At 44.3% G+C, this 17,560-nt stretch overlaps 1 protein-coding gene across 2 annotated transcripts in view; it reads left to right on the top strand.

Annotated features, from left to right (window-relative positions):
* The window catches only part of LOC121549825 (sodium- and chloride-dependent GABA transporter 2), a 24,479-nt gene extending 10,862 nt beyond the window's left edge, over positions 1 to 13,617 (top strand). For both annotated transcript variants that reach the window (XM_041861738.2, XM_045225716.1), the window contains exons 5-16: positions 1 to 3; positions 160 to 204; positions 1,640 to 1,769; positions 1,965 to 2,099; positions 6,279 to 6,382; positions 8,694 to 8,818; positions 9,392 to 9,504; positions 9,782 to 9,919; positions 10,111 to 10,213; positions 11,111 to 11,214; positions 12,316 to 12,465; positions 12,719 to 13,617. The exon at positions 1 to 3 is cut by the window's left edge and continues 109 nt beyond it. In XM_041861738.2, coding sequence (XP_041717672.2) covers positions 1 to 3; positions 160 to 204; positions 1,640 to 1,769; positions 1,965 to 2,099; positions 6,279 to 6,382; positions 8,694 to 8,818; positions 9,392 to 9,504; positions 9,782 to 9,919; positions 10,111 to 10,213; positions 11,111 to 11,214; positions 12,316 to 12,465; positions 12,719 to 12,886 — 1,318 coding nt within the window. In that variant the 3' untranslated portion in view covers positions 12,887 to 13,617. The remainder of the gene's footprint in view (positions 4 to 159; positions 205 to 1,639; positions 1,770 to 1,964; positions 2,100 to 6,278; positions 6,383 to 8,693; positions 8,819 to 9,391; positions 9,505 to 9,781; positions 9,920 to 10,110; positions 10,214 to 11,110; positions 11,215 to 12,315; positions 12,466 to 12,718) is intronic.
* The last annotated feature ends 3,943 nt before the right edge of the window (positions 13,618 to 17,560 follow it).

Below are 17,560 nucleotides of genomic sequence, written 5' to 3'. Positions count from 1 at the left end.
CAGGTAGGCCTTCTTATTGTACTTTGAAGATATCAGATACACTGGGTGTTGATGAGGTAAGGTCATGCATACATTGAGATTACTGTATTGTACATCATATGGTTCCTTTAGCTATTTCTCACTGCTTTTTCATTTGTTTACCCCCTCTTTCGCTTTCAGTAAGGAAACCATGTATATCACGTCTCCCGAGGAGGAGTTTTGGGCGTAAGTTTGAAACCAATGATAACCTCTGAAATACACCCCCACCCAACACACACACACTGATCAGGGGTTCACAGACTTCCCACACATAGGCTACTACAGTCCTACATTGCTACACTCCTACAGTGTAGATAAAACTGCTGAGGTCTCTTGGTAGAAGGCATCATCATCAACAGAGCATTCCTCAATGATCCCATGACTAAAGCTACACCGACAGCGTGGATCTTCTTTATCAGTGGGGTGTGGAGTGATACTGATAGTGATGATGATGAGTCATGCTGACAGACAATATAGGGCCCGCCCAACGGCCCAGCAGCCCAGTAGAACACAGGGTAAGGGAAATTAGCCAATTACTGCCTGGAGAAAACCATAAAATGACCAATTACAGCGCTCAATATGGATTCCTTTGGGTTCAAGTTCCGTGTTGTTGTTTTTTTAGACTAGTCTTAAATGTAGGTGATTTCGTAAAAGGCCATGGTTCTTCTCACATGATACATTCCTGATGGTGTATCCAAGTTGTGCAGGATTGGGAAATGGGTTGAGAACAGCACTCTAAAGCATTTTCTTCTAAATGAGAACAATATGTGTCCTTTCTTCGGGTTTCAAAGTCTAAACTAAAGCCCTCTAAACTAAACTGGGTGAAATGGAACATCTGTATGTATCATGCTGATGCTATTTTATCTCTGTATTCGTGCAGAGGCTCCATATGGAGACTATAAAGTTGGAAAAATAACACGTTTTTATGTCGGGTCGGCTGTCACTGTGAATTTGTATAGGTTAGATTTGTGTGGGGAGAGGATCTCTGAAATAAAACACCTTGTCTAAGATGGTATGTAGTACATAGAGGGTCATGGTAGGGTGTCTAACCTTACTCTGTTTGTGTGTGTGTGTGTGTGTGTGTGTGTGTGTGTGTGTGTGTGTGTGTGTGTGTGTGTGTGTGTGTGTGCGTGCAACTTGATCTCATAGTTTCACTTCGGGCTTTGACCTAATTGGATGAACGTCGATTTGTGACCCATTAATTCCTTGTGGTTACTGGGTTAATTCCGCGTGGCTACAGGGTTAAACCCAAAACAACTCAAAGGGTTAAGTTTAGGTATTGATTCCAAATGGTTAAGGTTAGGGCTACGGTTTGGGGAAAGCATAAAACGAAATAATAATTTTAAAACATGGGCTGTTTCCATTTATTATCATCAAGTACTCTCCCTTCTTGCTAGACATTTGTGAACTGCCGTGGTGCAATGGTCTAAGCAGCACGCCCTGGTTCTGAGCATCTTACTGCCTGGTGTGTGTGTGTGCATTAATGTGTGTGTGCATTAATGTGTGTGTGTGTGTGTGTGTGTGTGTGTGTGTGTGTGTGTGTGTGTGTGTGTGTGTGTGTGTGTGTGTGTGTGTGTGTGTGTGTGTGTGCTTGCATATGTGTGTGTGTGGTGTTCCCCAGTCGTCGGGTGTTGAGGACGTCAGATAATGTGTCTCTGGGTGCTGTGCATTGGGACCTGGCTCTCTGTCTGCTGCTGGCCTGGATCATCTGCTACTTCTGCATCTGGAAGGGAGTCAAATCTACAGGCAAGGTGAGCCCATACAGACCAAAACAACAGGATCAAATTCATTAGGGCACACCGCAGCAAAACGTGTTGCAAGGGAAAACTAAAATGAGTGTTTCTTATTGGCCAAGTCCAGATAGTCCCTCCGTGTTTCAGTATGTACAATCTCTTCGTGTGTCTGTGTGTCTGTCTGCTCAAGTGTATCTTCATGTGTGACCACAGGTGGTGTACTTCACAGCAACGTTCCCCTACCTGATGCTCTTCATCCTGTTTATCCGGGGTGTGACTCTACCAGGGGCTGGGGAGGGCCTAAAGTACTATCTTTGGCCTCAAATGGACAAGATCTTGGAACCTGGGGTAAGACTGATGGGACACGGGGGAAGACCTGGTATAATAACAAGGCGTAAGAACTTAGTTTTGACTAGGACAGAACTGTTAGTTGTAGGGAATAAAGAGGGTAGTAGGGAGTAAAGATGGTAGTAGGGAGTAAAGATGGTAGTATGGGGTGAAGATGGTAGTAGGGAGTAAAGATGGTAGTAGGGAGGAAAGATGGTAGTAGGGAGTGAAGATGGTAGTAGGGAGGAAAGATGGTAGTAGGGAGGAAAGAGGGTAGTAGGGAGTAAAGATGGTAGTAGGAAGGAAATATGGTAGTAGGGAGTAAAGATGGTAGTAGGGAGTAAAGATGGTAGTAGTGAGTAAAGATGGTAGTAGGGAGTAAAGATGGTAGTAGGGAGGAAAGATGGTAGTAGGGAGTGAAGATGGTAGTAGGGAGGAAAGATGGTAGTAGGGAGAAAAGATGGTAGTAGGGAGTAAAGATGGTAGTAGGAAGGAAAGATGGTAGTAGGGAGTAAAGATGGTAGTAGGGGGTAAAGATGGTAGTAGGGAGGAAAGAGGGTAGTAGGGAGAAAATATGGTAGTAGGGAGGAAAGATGGTAGTAGGGAGTAAAGATGGTAGTAGGGAGTAAAGATGTAGTAGGGAGTAAAGATGGTAGTAGGGACTAAAGATGGTAGTAGGGAGTAAAGATGGTAGTGGGGAGTGAAGATGGTAGTAGGGAGGAAATATGGTAGTAGGGAGTAAAGATGGTAGTAGGGAGTAAAGATGGTAGTAGGGAGTAAAGATGGTAGTAGGGAGTAAATATGGTAGTAGGGAGGAAAGAGGGTAGTAGGGAGAAAATATGGTAGTAGGGAGTAAAGATGGTAGTAGGGAGTAAAGATGGTAGTAGGGAGTAAAATGGTAGTAGGGAGTAAAAATGGTAGTAGGGAGTAAAGATGGCAGTAGGGAGTAAAGATGGTAGTAGGGACTAAAGATGGTAGTAGGGACTAAAGATAGTTGTAGGGAGTAAAGATGGTAGTAGGGAGGAAAGAGGGTAGTAGGGAGAAAATATGGTAGTAGGGAGGAAAGATGGTAGTAGGGAGTAAAGATGGTAGTAGGGAGTAAAGATGGTAAAGATGGTAGTAGGGAGTAAAGATGGTAGTAGGGACTACAGATGGTAGTAGGGAGGTAAAGATCGTAGTAGGGAGTGAAGATGGTAGTAGGGAGTAAAGATGGTAGTAGGGAGTAAAGATGGTAGTGGGGAGTGAAGATGGTAGAAGGGAGTAAAGATGGTAGTAGGGAGTAAAGATGGTAGTAGGGAGTACATATGGTAGTAGGGAGTAAAGAGGGTAGTAGGGAGAAAATATGGTAGTAGGGAGGAAAGATGGTAGTAGGGAATAAAGATGGTAGTAGGGAGTAAAGATGGTAGTAGGGAGTAAAATGGTAGTAGGGACTAAAAATGGTAGTAGGGAGTAAAGATGGTAGTAGGGAGTAAAGATGGTAGTAGGGACTAAAGATAGTAGTAGGGAGTAAAGATGATAGTAGGGAGGAAAGATGGTAGTAGGGAGGAAAGATGGTAGTAGGGAGTAAAGATGGTAGTAGGGAGTAAAGATGGTAGTAGGGATAATATGGTAGTAGGGAGTAAAGATGGTGGTAGGGAGGAAAGATGGTAGTAGGGAGTAAAGATGGTAGTAGGGAGGAAAAATGGTAGTAGGGAGGAAATATGGTAGTAGGGAGGAAAGATGGTAGTAGGGAGTGAAGATGGTAGTAGGGAGGAAAGATGGTAGTAGGGAGGAAAGATGGTAGTAGGGAGTAAAGATGGTAGTAGGGAGGAAAGATGGTAGTAGGGAGGAAAGATGGTAGTAGGGAGTGAAGGTGGCAGTAGGGAGTGAAGATGGTAGACGCTGTTTCCTCTACTATGTTCTCTAGCAGTGGCTCTCTCTCTTCCTCTGCTCACAATGCCAAAGCGGAACTGGGGTCTTAGCAAGAAAAGCAAACCAAGACCCTTTAAAGTTAAGCAGTAACCCCAACACACCATAACATCAACACACAGTAACAATAACACCATCCTCCCGGAGCAGGATGAAGTTGCCCCTAGAAGCTGATCTTGGGTCAGTTTTGTATTTTCCCCACTCATTCATTTAAGATACTCTTTGGTCGTAGTCCAATGATAGAAGTCTCACAAGCGTCAATGGCAACGCTCAAACACTCGGGCATCCAGACGATTTCTCCAGGTGCCAGAGAGTCCCACAAAATATACATTATTTGGTATGGATTACCTTAGTACAGCTTGGCATGTGACATGATGGCTTCTGGGGTCCGGTGTCACGGTCCCCGGAGAGGTCAAGCCTCGTTTCAGGGGTCAACTATCCTCCAACTTTGCTTCCTGTTGTGTGGGGCTCGTCGGATTGGGAGGAGGCTCAAAAAGGGTGTTGACTGCGGTAAAGTGAAGCCTGCTGGGTATTTGGGCAGTGTCATGAGCTGTTGTGAGTTTGTTTCTTTGTATCATATTTCAACCAGTCTATTTTAAAAGGAAACGTGCTGTTTATCCGTAGTGAGAGCAAGACGCCAACATTGGGGAGGAGGAATAATATTATGTTAATTAACTTTATGGCTAAAGCACTGATTCTCAAACAACTAAATGACTGTACAACAGCATCTTTCTAAGTATCCCAGCAAACATGCCCCAAGAAAGATGTGTCGTATCATCTGCGGAAAAAAGGATAGTCACCAACCCAACAACTTCAAGATCACAGGTGTAGTGTGTGAGAAAAGTCGCTTAAGCAATTACAGACCTGGGGGAGGATTGAGAGGACGGGGGCGCTGGCGTGGGAATCCTTAGCGACTTCGACTGGAACGATGGCCAAATAAATACACTTCAGGGTCCGGTTGATGATCGGTTATGTAACCCTGTGTCCCGGCACAGCTGAAGAACAGACCCGGGAAAAAACGTGTGTTCGCTAGCATGCCATGTGTTTTATTTTGGATTTGGAGAAGAAGTCTGGAATGAGGGTTGTGTACTAGTTTAGGGGTCTGTGTATAGACAGATAGAATAGGTTTAGGGGCCTGTGTATAGACAGAGAGAAGAGGTTTAGGGGTCTGTGTATAGACAGAGAGAAGATGTTTAGGGGTCTGTGTATAGACAGAGAGAAGATGTTTAGGGGTCTGTGTATAGACAGAGAGAAGAGGTTTAGGGGTCTGTGTATAGACAGAGAGAAGATGTTTAGGGGTCTGTGTATAGACAGAGAGAAGATGTTTAGGGGTCTGTGTATAGACAGAGAGAATAGGTTTAGGGGTCTGTGTATGGACAAAGAAAGGAGAAATGAAGGGGCCCATCCCAGCTGGCTGTGATAGTATGTGGTGTATACTGGATGGATAATGGACTGGGTAATTGGGCAGACTGCAGGCCTCCCAGGCCCAATCGCCCTCCTGCTAACGCTAACCAGATGCTGCTATGACTGGGTCTGCTGAGGGTCTGCTGAGGGGGTTGATGCTGTCAACACACACACATAGGAAGTGCAAGCAGACACAGGCAGCCACGCATGCACACACACACGCGCACATAAACGGACACACAGATGGGTGTTGGCCTGAGAAAGACAGAAGAGAGCCCTGATTATTGGCATTAGACAAACCTGATGTTACACAAGTTGTAGTTGATTGTTGTCAGCCTTGACAGAGCAATTTATCCAATGTTTTATGGCTCTACATGATGCATTTGATGACAACCACATGGGTTTGACAGTTTTTTGTTTTCTTTAATGGTGTGAAAGTAGCTGAACATTTGGCAGTAAACTGGGAATTCTTTCATCCTGTACTCTGCCCCCCTCTTTCTCTCCTCCCTATCTCCATCCCTCTCACTCTCTTTCCTACCTCCCTCCTTCCCTCTCCTCTCTCCTTCCTCCATCCCTCTCACTCTCTTTCCTATGTCCCTCCTTCCCTCTCCTCTCTCCTCCATCCATCCCTCTCACTCTCTTTCCTACCTCCCTCCCTCCTTCCCTCTCCTCTCTCCTCCCTCCATCTCTCTCTCCCCCTCTCTTTCCCTGCATACCTCCCCCTCTCTCTCCCTCTCTCCTTGCCTCTCTCTCTCTTCTCCCTTCCTCAATACCTACCCTCTCTCTCTCTCCTCCGTTCCTCCATCCCTCTCCCTCCCTCCATCCATCCCTCTCACTCTCTCTAACTCCATCCCTCCATCCCTCTCCCCCCTCTCCCTCTCTCTCTAGGTGTGGCGTGATGCAGGGACCCAGGTGTTTTTCTCCTACGCTGTGTGTCAGGGTGTCCTCACCTCTCTGGGCAGCTACAACAAGTACAACAATGACTGTTACAAGTCAGTGTCACACATCACAGCACACAGCTTTCCCGTCAAAACTCTATTTGAATGATTAAATACGTCAAATATTTTCAAATACTTCAGCTGTGCTTGATTTAGTTTACGCTTTACGATAAGAACCAATGGAATAGTCCCAAAAGTGCAAAACTGCACACAGCTTTTCTTTCAAAACGGTATCCTCTCACATTGATTTAGAGTAGCATACTAGGTCCCTCTATCCTCTCATATTGATTTAGAGTAGCATGCTAGGTCCTTCTATCCTCTCACATTGATTTAGAGTAGCATGCTAGGTCCTTCTATCCTCTCACATTGATTTAGAGTAGCATGCTAGGTCCCTCTATCCTCTCACATTGATTTAGAGTAGCATGCTAGGTCCCTCTATCCTCTCACATTGATTTAGAGTAGCATGCTAGGTCCCTCTATCCTCTCACATTGATTTAGAGTAGCATGCTAGGTCCCTATTGTCGTTATTTGAGTTGGATCACCCAGACCTGGGTCAAACACATAATTATGCCACATGTTTTCCAACACTTGAGCTGTGCTTGATGTAGTTTGCTGTGTACAATAGAACCAATGGAATAGTCCCAAAAGTGCAAACATGCTAAATCAAGCGCACCTCAAATACCTTCAACTGTTTCGTTCGAGCTAATATAGCTAAAATGACACTGGTAAATGTAAACTGATAATTCGTTCATTGTTCTCATGTGAGGTGGAATAAGCAAACACTGTACAGTCGTGGTCAAAAGTTTAGAGAATGACACAAGTATTGTTCTTCACAAAGTTTGCAGCTTCAGTGTTTTTAGATATTTTTGTCAAATGTTACTATGGAATACTGAAGTATAATTACAAGCATTCCATAAGTGTCAAAGGCTTTTATTGACAATTACATTAAGTTTATGGAAAGAGTCAATATTTGCAGTGTTTTTCAAGACCTCTGCAATCCACCCTGGCATGCTGTCAATTAACTTCTGGGCCACATCCTGACTGATGGCAGTCCATTCTTGCATAATCAATGCTTGGAGTTTGTCAGAATTTGTGGGTTTTTGTTTGTCCACCCGCCTCTTGAGGATTGACCACAAGTTCTCAATGGGATTAAGGTCTGGGGAGTTTCCTGGCCATGGACCCAAAATGTCGATGTTTTGTTCCCGGAGCCACTTAGTTATCGCTTTTGCCTTATGGCAAGGTGCTCCATCATGCTGGAAAAGGCATTGTTCATCACTAAACTGTTCTTGAATGGTTGGGAGAGCTTGCTCTCGGAGGATGTGTTGGTACTATTCTTTATTCATGGCTGTGTTCTTAGGCAAAATTATGAGTGAGCCCACTCCCTTGGCTGAGAAGCAACCCCACACATGAATGGTCTCAGGATGCTTTGCTGTTGGCATGACACAGGACTGATGGTAGCGCTCACCTTGTCTTCTCCGGACAAGCTTTTTTCCGGATACCCCAAACAATCGGAAAGGGGATTCATCAGAGAAAATGACTTTACCCCAGTCCTCAGCAGTCCAATCCCTGTACCTTTTGCAGAATATCAGTCTGTCCCTGATGTTTTTTCCTGGAGAGAAGTGGCTTCCTCGCTGCCCTTCTTGACACCAGGCCATCCTCCAAAAGACTTCGCCTCACTGTGCGTCCAGATGCACTCACACCTGCCTGCTGCCATTCCTGAGCAAGCTCTGCACTGGTGGTGCCCCGATCCTGCAGCTGAATCAACTTTAGGAGACGGTCCTGGCGCTTGCTGGACTTTCTTGGGCGCCCTGAAGCCTTCTTCACAACAATTTAACCTCTCTCCTTGAAGTTCTTGATGATCCGAGAAATGGTTGATTTAGGTGCAATCTTACTAGCAGCAATATCCTTGCCTGTGAAGCCCTTTTTGTGCAAAGCAATGATGACGGCACGTGTTTCCTTGCAGGTAACCATGGTTAACAGAGGAAGAACAATTATTTCAAGCACCACCCTCCTTTTAAAGCTTCCAGTCTGTTATTCTAACTCAATCAGCATGACAGAGTGATCTCCAGCCTTGTCCTCGTCAACACTCTCACCTGTGTTAACAAGAGAATCACTGACATGATGTCAGCTGGTCCTTTTGTGGCAAGGCTAAAATGCAGTGGAAATGTTTTTTTGGGATTAAGTTCATTTTCATGGCAAATTAATTGTAATTCATCTGATCACTCTTCATAACATTCTGGAGTATATGCAAATTGCCATCATAAAAACTGAGGCAGCAGACTTTGTGAAAATTAATATTTGTGTCATTCTCAAAACTTGACCACGACTGTATGATTGTGACTTGACACACCTTGTTGTGTTCCAGGGATTGCGTGGCACTCTGCATTCTCAACAGTGCCACCAGCATCTTCGCTGGATTTGCCGTCTTCTCCGTACTGGGATTCATGGCTCACTCACTCAACGTGGACATGAATGAAGTCGTTAAAGGAGGCAGGCCCCTTTCCTCCACATCCCCCTCTTCTTTCTCCTCCTTCCTCGTCTTCATCCCTTTCTCACATTCCTCACTGCAGCGGTCAAGTTGATATAGAATGACATTCATTCATTTCTGTTAGATATTGTGTGAAGCTCGGTTCTCCAACTCCGGTCCTAAAGATGTACTGGGTGTGCAAGTGTTTGTTCCAGCCCAGCACATACATATTTGATCAAACAAATTGTGGTCCAGAACTGAATACTATAATTAGTTGATGTGAAATAAGTATGTTAGTGCTGGGGTGGAACAAGAGCCAACACTCCCAGTATCTCTCCCAGTAGAGACAGAGAAACCTGTGCTATAGGTACGATACTGCTCACGGTCGTAACCAATAATGGCCACAAGAGGGCACTTTAGCCCAATGCACCATATTTACCATAAAACCTCTATCTCAACTGGTCTCCTCCACACAGCATTAAACCAACACATCAACAGCAATTCCATACTGTATTTCTCAGTCCAGTGATATTTACCTGCAAAGACTAATAAAATAATGTGTGTGTGTGTGTGTGTGTCTGGGCTGTTTCCTACAGGACCTGGTCTAGCTTTCATCGCCTATCCCAAAGCCGTGTCCCTGCTACCAGGGGCCCAGTTCTGGGCTGTCCTCTTCTTTCTTATGGTCATCTTACTGGGCCTGGACAGCCAGGTACTGTACAGGTACATGTTGGTGTGTGTGTGTGTATGTGTGTGTGTGTGTGTGTATGTATGTGTGTGTGTGTATGTGTGTGTGTGTGTATGTGTGTGTATGTGTGTGTGCGTGTGTGTGTCTATGTGTCTGTGTGTGTGCAACAGTGCAAGTGTGTGTTTGATAGAGTTGTATTTTGTTTATTAAGCTTAAATCAGTTAATGTGTCATTTTCAGTTGACAGGATACATCTTTGTGCATGTGTGTGTTGTAAACATGTTGTGTGTGTTCCCTCCCAGTTTGTGTGTGTAGAGAGCTTGGCCACATCCATCACTGACATGTTCCCTGGTGTACTGCGGAGGCCTGGCCGGAGAGAGATCTTAGTACTAGTCATCGCTGTAGTCTGCTTCCTACTGGGCCTGCCTCTCATCACTGAGGTAGGAGAGAGGAGGGGAAGATGGAAGGAGATAGGGAGTGGTAGAAGACAGAGATATAGAGGGTGGGAGACAGAGAAAAATAGAGATGGAGGGAGGGAGAGTAAACTCTTCAATAGCAATAGGAACATCAAATCTGATGAAAAAGTTAAAAGTTTACCTCTGACATCCATGTCCATCTGTCCGTCCATCAGAATGGGATAGTCCTCTTTCAGTTGATTGACTCGTACGGTCCCAGTGGGACCAGTCTGCTGTTCATTGCCTGTTTTGAGTGCATCGCCGTCGCCTGGGTCTACGGTGAGTGACGTCACTACTAACATGATTGTACCGACTATGTTTACTGTAGTAACTGTTCTAAGACTCCAGTCACTCCAGTCACCCAAGTCATAGACTGTTCTCTCTGTTAGCGCACGGCAAGCGGTACCGGAGCGCCAAGTCTAGGTCCAAAAGGCTCCTTCACAGCTTCTACCCTGAAGCCATAAGACTGCTGAACAATTAATCAAATGGCCACCCGGACTATTTGACTATTTACCCCTTTTGTTTTTACACTGCTGCTACTCGCTGTTTATTATCTATGCATAGTCACTTTGTACAAATTACCTCGACTAACCTGTACCCCCGCACATTGACTCGGTACCAGTACCCCCTGTATATAGCCTCGTTATTGTTATTTTATTGTGTTACTTTTTATTGTATTTTTTACTTTATTTTATTTAGTAAATATTTTCTTAACTCTATTTTTTGAACTTCATTTTTGGTTAAGGGCTTGTGAGTAAGCATTTCACCTGTTGTATTCGTCGCATGTGACAAATATTTGTGTATTATTTTAATAGTTAAAGTGAATCTATACTCTAAGGGCCAGTTTCCTGGACCCAGATAAAGTACTGGACCAAAATGCTATTTATAGGAATATTCTCCATTGGGCTTTTTAGTCCAGGACTACAATGGGTCTAAGGACAGTCACAACCAGTAACAACATGTCCATCTCTGTCCATAAAGTTTTCCATACATTCACAGTAACATTAAGTCTAAATTGAAGTTCCATTGCCAATCTACAAGGGAAGGGAAGTGGGGACACATAGTAGACCACTGTGTCTCAACATGTTTTCGAGGGGGGACCCATGTGAGTGTTTCTATCAAAACGAAGAGATGGATCTCGACAAAAAAATTAAGTGTGGATGGATTGGCTTGCAGGTGCGAACCGTTTCCTTGACAACATTGAAGACATGATAGGCTACCATCCTTTCCCTTCGGTGCTGAAGTACTGCTGGTTGTTTGTGACACCACTCATCTGTGGGGTGAGTAAGACAGACACCTGTACTGCCTCTCTCTCTCTCTCTCTCTCTCTCTCTCTCTCTCTCTCTCTCTCTCTCTCCCTCTCTCTCTCTCTCTCCCTCCCCCTCTCTCCCTCTCTCTCTCCCTCCCTCTATCTCTCTCTCTCAATTCAACTAAATTCAAAGGGCTTTATTGGCATGGGAAACAATGTTTACATTGCCAAAGCAAGTGAAATAGATAATAAACAAAAGTGAAATAAACAATCAAAAATACACCATCCAAAGTGTAATTAAAAATTAACAGTAAACATTACACTCACAAGTTTCAAAGGAATAGACATGTCAAATATCATATTATGGCTATGTACAGTGTTATAATCTCTCTCTCTCACTGTTTCTCTCTGCATCTGTCTTTATCTTAATGTTTCCTGTCTGTCCCTCGTGGTCTGTCTCTCCCTCGTAGTCTCTCTCTCCCTCGTAGTCACTTTCTCCCTTGTGGTCTGTCTCTCCCTCGTGATCTCTCTCTCCCTCGTGGTCTCTCCCTCGTGGTCTCTCTCTCCCTCCTGGTCTCTCTCTCCCTCGTGGTCTCTGTCTCCCTCATGGTCTGTCTCTCCTTCGTGGTCTCTCTCTCCCTCGTGGTCTGTCCCTTGTGGTCTCTCTCTCCATCGTGGTCTGTCTCTCCCTTGTGGTCTCTCTTTCCCTCATGGTCTCTCTCTCCCCCGTGGTCTGTCTCTCCCTCGTGATCTCACTCTCCCTTGTGGTCTCACTCTCCCTCGTGGTCTCTCTCTCCCTCCCTCTTTCTTCTAACTTTGCATCAAAACACCCATACATTCCTTCTATCCACAAATGAATAGCAACTTACATTTGTTGATCACTATCTTTCTAATACCCTTTTCACACTATCGAGCCAAACTAAGCCGAGCCATGCCGAGCCGTACTGGAATGGCCTGGGTACGCATCACCCAGTTGCTGGAGCTATGCTGTAAAGCACAATGAGCACAATGTGAAAATACAATTTTCAAGCCAGGACAGTACAGTTCAGGCTGGCCCTATAGTGGGAATCAGGTTTAAGTCGACAGTATCCAAGGCTAAACTTCACCTCCAACTCTTCCTGGTTCTCCTCAGATCACCCTGGCGTATGACACACTGACCAGTTCATCAATCAATCTAAATCTAGACTACGTACCTGGGCCCTGGGCCTCCCGAGTGGCCTGTCTCCTCATCCTCACCCCCCTGATGTGTATCCCTGTCTACATTCTGCTGTGTCTGTGGAGGGTGAGTGTCTATACCTCACCTAGCGTCACTCCATCATCACCCACCAGGCACCAACTGGGTGTCTACTCATAGCTGTGTGTTGGTTTAGGGGTGGGTGGGGGGAGGTGTGTGTGTATACATTTTAATATCTGTGTGTGTGTGTGTGTGTGTGTGTGTGTGTGTGTGTGTGTGTGTGTTGTGTGCGTGTGGGTGTGTGCAGGAATGTGTGAATTGTGGTGTTTCTTCAGTGTTTTGAACATGTCCTTCCTCTCAGAATCCTACAGGGATGACCACTCCGTCCAGTGACCTGCGCCAGGCACGGCCACATGAACCTAGACTCACTGTGTGTGACCATGTCATCATCAAGGGACAAGAGAAACCCCCCAGGATCGCAGGGGAGCAGGATGAGAAGCTGGCCATGGAGGAGAGCAGTGGCGTTTAGTGTTGATGACATCATAGAACCTCGACCATCAGGGTGCCGGACTGCCGGGTTGGTCTATGCAGGGATACCATGAAAGTCTGGGTCGTATTCATTATGGCGGCAGGTAGCCTAGCGGTTAAGAGTGTTGGGCCAGTAACCGAAATCTCCTAGCCGACTAGGTAAACATCTGATATGCCCTTGAGCATGGCACTTAACTATAATTGCTCCTGTAAGTTGCTTTGGATAAAAATGTCAGCAAAATAACTAAAATGTAAAAAAATTGGCACCAAATGGAAGAAAATGGACTGAAAAAGGAGGGACTACCTGAACTTGTTAAAAACATAACAAAATATAATTTTCTATTAAAGAACTGACCAGACTGAACGGCAGATCCAGTACGGCAAAGTCAACACAAACAAAAACAAATGGATGACATTACAGATGCATCAGTATGAAAAAGTATGAAAATGTATGTACTCACTAACTGTAAGTCGTTCTGGATAAGAGCGTCTGCTAAATGACTAAAATGTAAAAATGTAAATCATGCTACAAATGTTTACACCTGCTCTTGAATATTCAGAGGTGTTTTATCTCTGTTGTCTCTGTTATTGTTTACATTTCCTCTTGGATTGTTATTTTGTTTACCATTTGATAGCCTACTCAAGAACCCTTTCATATACACCACCGGTCAAAAGTTTTAGAACAAAGTTTTTTCTTTATTTTTACTATTTTCTACATTGTAGAATAATAGTGAAGACATCAAAACTATGAAATAACACAAATGGAATCATGTAGTAACCAAAAAAGTGTTAAACATATCAAAATGTATTTTATATTTGAGATTCTTCAAATAGCCATCCTTTGCCTTGATGACAGCTTTGCACACTCTTGGCATTCTCTCAACCAGCTTCACCTGTAATGCTTTTACAACAGTCTTGAAGGAGTTCCCAAATATGCTGAGCACTTGTTGGCTGCTTTTCCTTCACTCTGCGGTCCGACTCATCCCAAACCATCTCAATTTGGTTGAGGTCGGGGGATTGTGGAGGCCAAGTCATCTGATGCAGCACTCCATCCCTCTCCTTCTTGGTAAAATAGCCCTTACACAGCCTGGAGGTGTGTTGGGTCATTGTCCTGTTGAAAAACAAATGATAGTCCCACTAAGCCCAAACCAGATGGGATGGCGTATCACTGCAGAATGCTGTAGTAGCCATGCTGGTTGTGTGCGTTGAATTCTAAATAAATCACAAACAGAGTCACCAGCAAAGCACCCCCACACCATAACACCTCCTCCTCCATGCTTTACGGTGGGAAATACACATGCAGAGATCATCCGTTCACCCACACCGCGTCTCACAAAGACACGGCGGTTGGAACCAAAAATCTCAAATTTGGACTCCAGATCAAAGGACTAATTACCACCGGTCTAATGTCCATTGCTCGTGTTTCTTGGCCCAAGCAAGTCTCTTCTTCTTATTGGTGTCCTTTAGAAGTGGTTTCTTTGCAGCAATTCGACCATGAAGGCCTGATTCACACAGTAATATAATAATAATAATATGCCATTTAGCAGACGCTTTTATCCAAAGCGACTTACAGTCATGCGTGCATAATTTTATTTGTGTATGGGTGGTCCCAGGGTTCGAACCCACTACCTTGGCGTTACAAGCGCCGTGCTCTACCAGCTGAGCTACAGAGGACCAGTCTCCTCTGAACAGTTGATGTTGAGATGTGTCTGTTACTTGAACTCTGTGAAGCATTTATTTGGGCTGCAATTTCTGAGTCTGGTAACTCTAATGAATTTAACCTCTGCAGCAGAGGTAACTCTGGGTCTTCCATTCCTGTGGCGGTCCTCATGAGAGCCAGTTTCATCATAGCGCTTGATGGTTTTTGCGACTGCACATGAAGAAACATTCAAAGTTCTTGAAATGTTCTGCATTGACTGACCTTCATGTCTTAAAGTTGAAATGCATTCCAGGTGACTACCTCATGAAGCTGGTTGAAAGAATGCCAAGGGTGTGCAAAGCTGTCATCAAGGCAAAGGGTGGCTATTTGAAGAATCTCAAATATAAAATATATTTTGATTTGTTTAACACTTTTGTGGTTACTACATGATTCCATATGTGTTATTTCACAGTTGTGATATCTTCAATATTATTCTACAATGTAGAAAATAGTAGAAATAAAGAAAAACCCTTGAATGATTATGTGTTCTAAAACTTTTGACCGGTAGTGTACCTCATCTGTTACACTAATGAACCTTGTATATTTCTATGTGCTACATTTTTTTTTTTACTTGCCAACCTTAAACAACCTCCTCTCCTACAAACAAATTATTATGCCAGAATACCCATGTATAGTATTACATTGATATGTTATTAATTAGGAAATATATATATATATATACAGTTGAAGTCAGAATTCTACATACACTTAGGTTGGAGTCATTAGAACTCGTTTTTCAACCACTCCACAAATTTCTTGTTAACAAACTATAGTTTTGGCAAGTCGGTTAGGACATCTACTTTGTGCATGACACAAGTTATTTTTCCCACAATTGTTTACAGACAGATTAATTCACTTATAATTTACTGTATCACAATTCCAGTGGGTCTGAAGTTTACATACACTAAGTTGACTGTGCCTTTAAACAGCTTGGAAAATTCCAGAAAATGATGTCATGGCTTTAGAAGCTTCTGATAGGCTAATTGACATCATTTGAGTCAATTGGAGGTGTACCTGTGGATGTATTTCAAGGCCTACCTTCATCGCAGTGCCACTTTGCTTGACATCATGGGAAAATCAAAAGAAATCAGCCAAGACCTCCACAAGTCAAAAAATGGTAGACCTCCACAAGTCTGATTCATCCTTGGGAGCAATTTCCAAACACCTGAAGGTACCACGTTCATCTGTACAAACAATGGTACGCAAGTATAAACCCCATGGGACCACACAGCCGTCATACCGCTCAGGAAGGAGACACGTTCTGTCTCATAGAGATGAACGTACTTTGGTGCGAAAAGTGCAAATCAATCCGAGAACAGCAGCAAAGGACCTTGTGAAGATGCTGGAGGAAACAGGTACAAAAGTATCTATATCGACAGTAAAACGAGTCCTATATCGACATAACCTGAAAGGCCGCTCAGCAAGGAAGAAGCCACTGCTCCAAAACCGCCATAAAAAAGCCAGACTACGGTTTGCAACTACACATGGGGACAAAGATCGTACTTTTTGGAGAAATGTCCTCTAGTCCGATGAAACAAAAATAGAACTGTTTGGCCATAATGACCATCGTTATGTTTGGAGGAAAAAGGGGATCACTTGCAAGCCGAAGAACACCATTCCAACCGTGAAGCACGGGGGTGGCAGCATCATGCTGTGGGGGTGCTTTGCTGCAGGAGTGACTGGTGCACTTCACAAAATAGATGGCATCATGAGGAAGGAAAATTATGTGGATATATTGAAGCAACATCTCAAAACATCAGTCAGAAAGTTAAAGCTTGGTCGCAAATGGTTCTTCCAAATGGACAATGACCACAAGCATACTTCCAAAGTTGTGCCAAAATGGCTTAAGGACAACAAAGTCAAGGTATTGGAGTGGCCATCACAAAGCCCTGACCTCAATCCTATAGAACATTTGTGGACAGAACTGAAAAAGCATGTGCGAGCAAGGAGGCCTACGAACCTGACTCAGTTACACCAGCTCTGTCAGGAGGAATGGGACAAAATTCACCAAACCTATTGTGGGAAGCTTGTGGAAGGCTACCCGAAACGTTTGACCCAAGTTAAACAATTTAAAGGCAATGCTACCAAATACTAACTGAGTGTATGTAAACTTCTGACCCACTGGGAATGTGATGAAAGACATAAAAGCTGAAATAAATCATTCTCTCTACTATTATTCTGACATTTCACATTCTATATATACACTGCTCAAAAAAATAAAGGGAACACTTAAACAACACAATGTAACTCCAAGTCAATCACACTTCTGTGAAATCAAACTGTCCACTTAGGAAGCAACACTGATTGACAATACATTTCACATGCTGTTGTGCAAATGGAATAGACAACAGGTGGAAATTATAGGCAAATAGCAAGACACCCCCAATAAAGCACTGGTTTTGCAGGTGGTGACCACAGACCACTTCTCAGTTCCTATGCTTCCTGGCTGATGTTTTGGTCACTTTTGAATGCTGGCGGTGCTTTCACTCTAGTGGTAGCATGAGACGGAGTCTACAACCCACACAAGTGGCTCAGGTAGTGCAGCTCATCCAGGATGGCACATCAATGCGAGCTGTGGCAAGAAGGTTTGCTGTGTCTGTCAGCGTAGTGTCCAGAGCATGGAGGCGCTACCAGGAGACAGGCCAGTACATCAGGAGACGTGGAGGAGGCCGTAGGAGGGCAAGGAGGAGCACTGCCAGAGCCCTGCAAAATGACCTCCAGCAGGCCACAAATGTGCATGTGTCTGCTCAAACGGTCAGAAACAGACTCCATGAGGGTGGTATGAGGGCCCGACGTCCACAGGTGGGGGTTGTGCTTACAGCCCAACACCGTGCATGACGTTTGGCATTTGCCAGAGAACACCAAGATTGGCAAATTCGCCACTGGCGCCCTGTGCTCTTCACAGATGAAAGCAGGTTCACACTGAGCACGTGACAGACGTGACAGAGTCTGGAGACGCCGTGGAGAACGTTCTGC

Source organism: Coregonus clupeaformis, chromosome 2, assembly GCF_020615455.1.
Source record: "Coregonus clupeaformis isolate EN_2021a chromosome 2, ASM2061545v1, whole genome shotgun sequence".
In the NCBI taxonomy this organism is placed as follows: Eukaryota; Metazoa; Chordata; class Actinopteri; order Salmoniformes; family Salmonidae; genus Coregonus; species Coregonus clupeaformis.
This window is presented reverse-complemented; position numbering and strand designations above follow the sequence as displayed.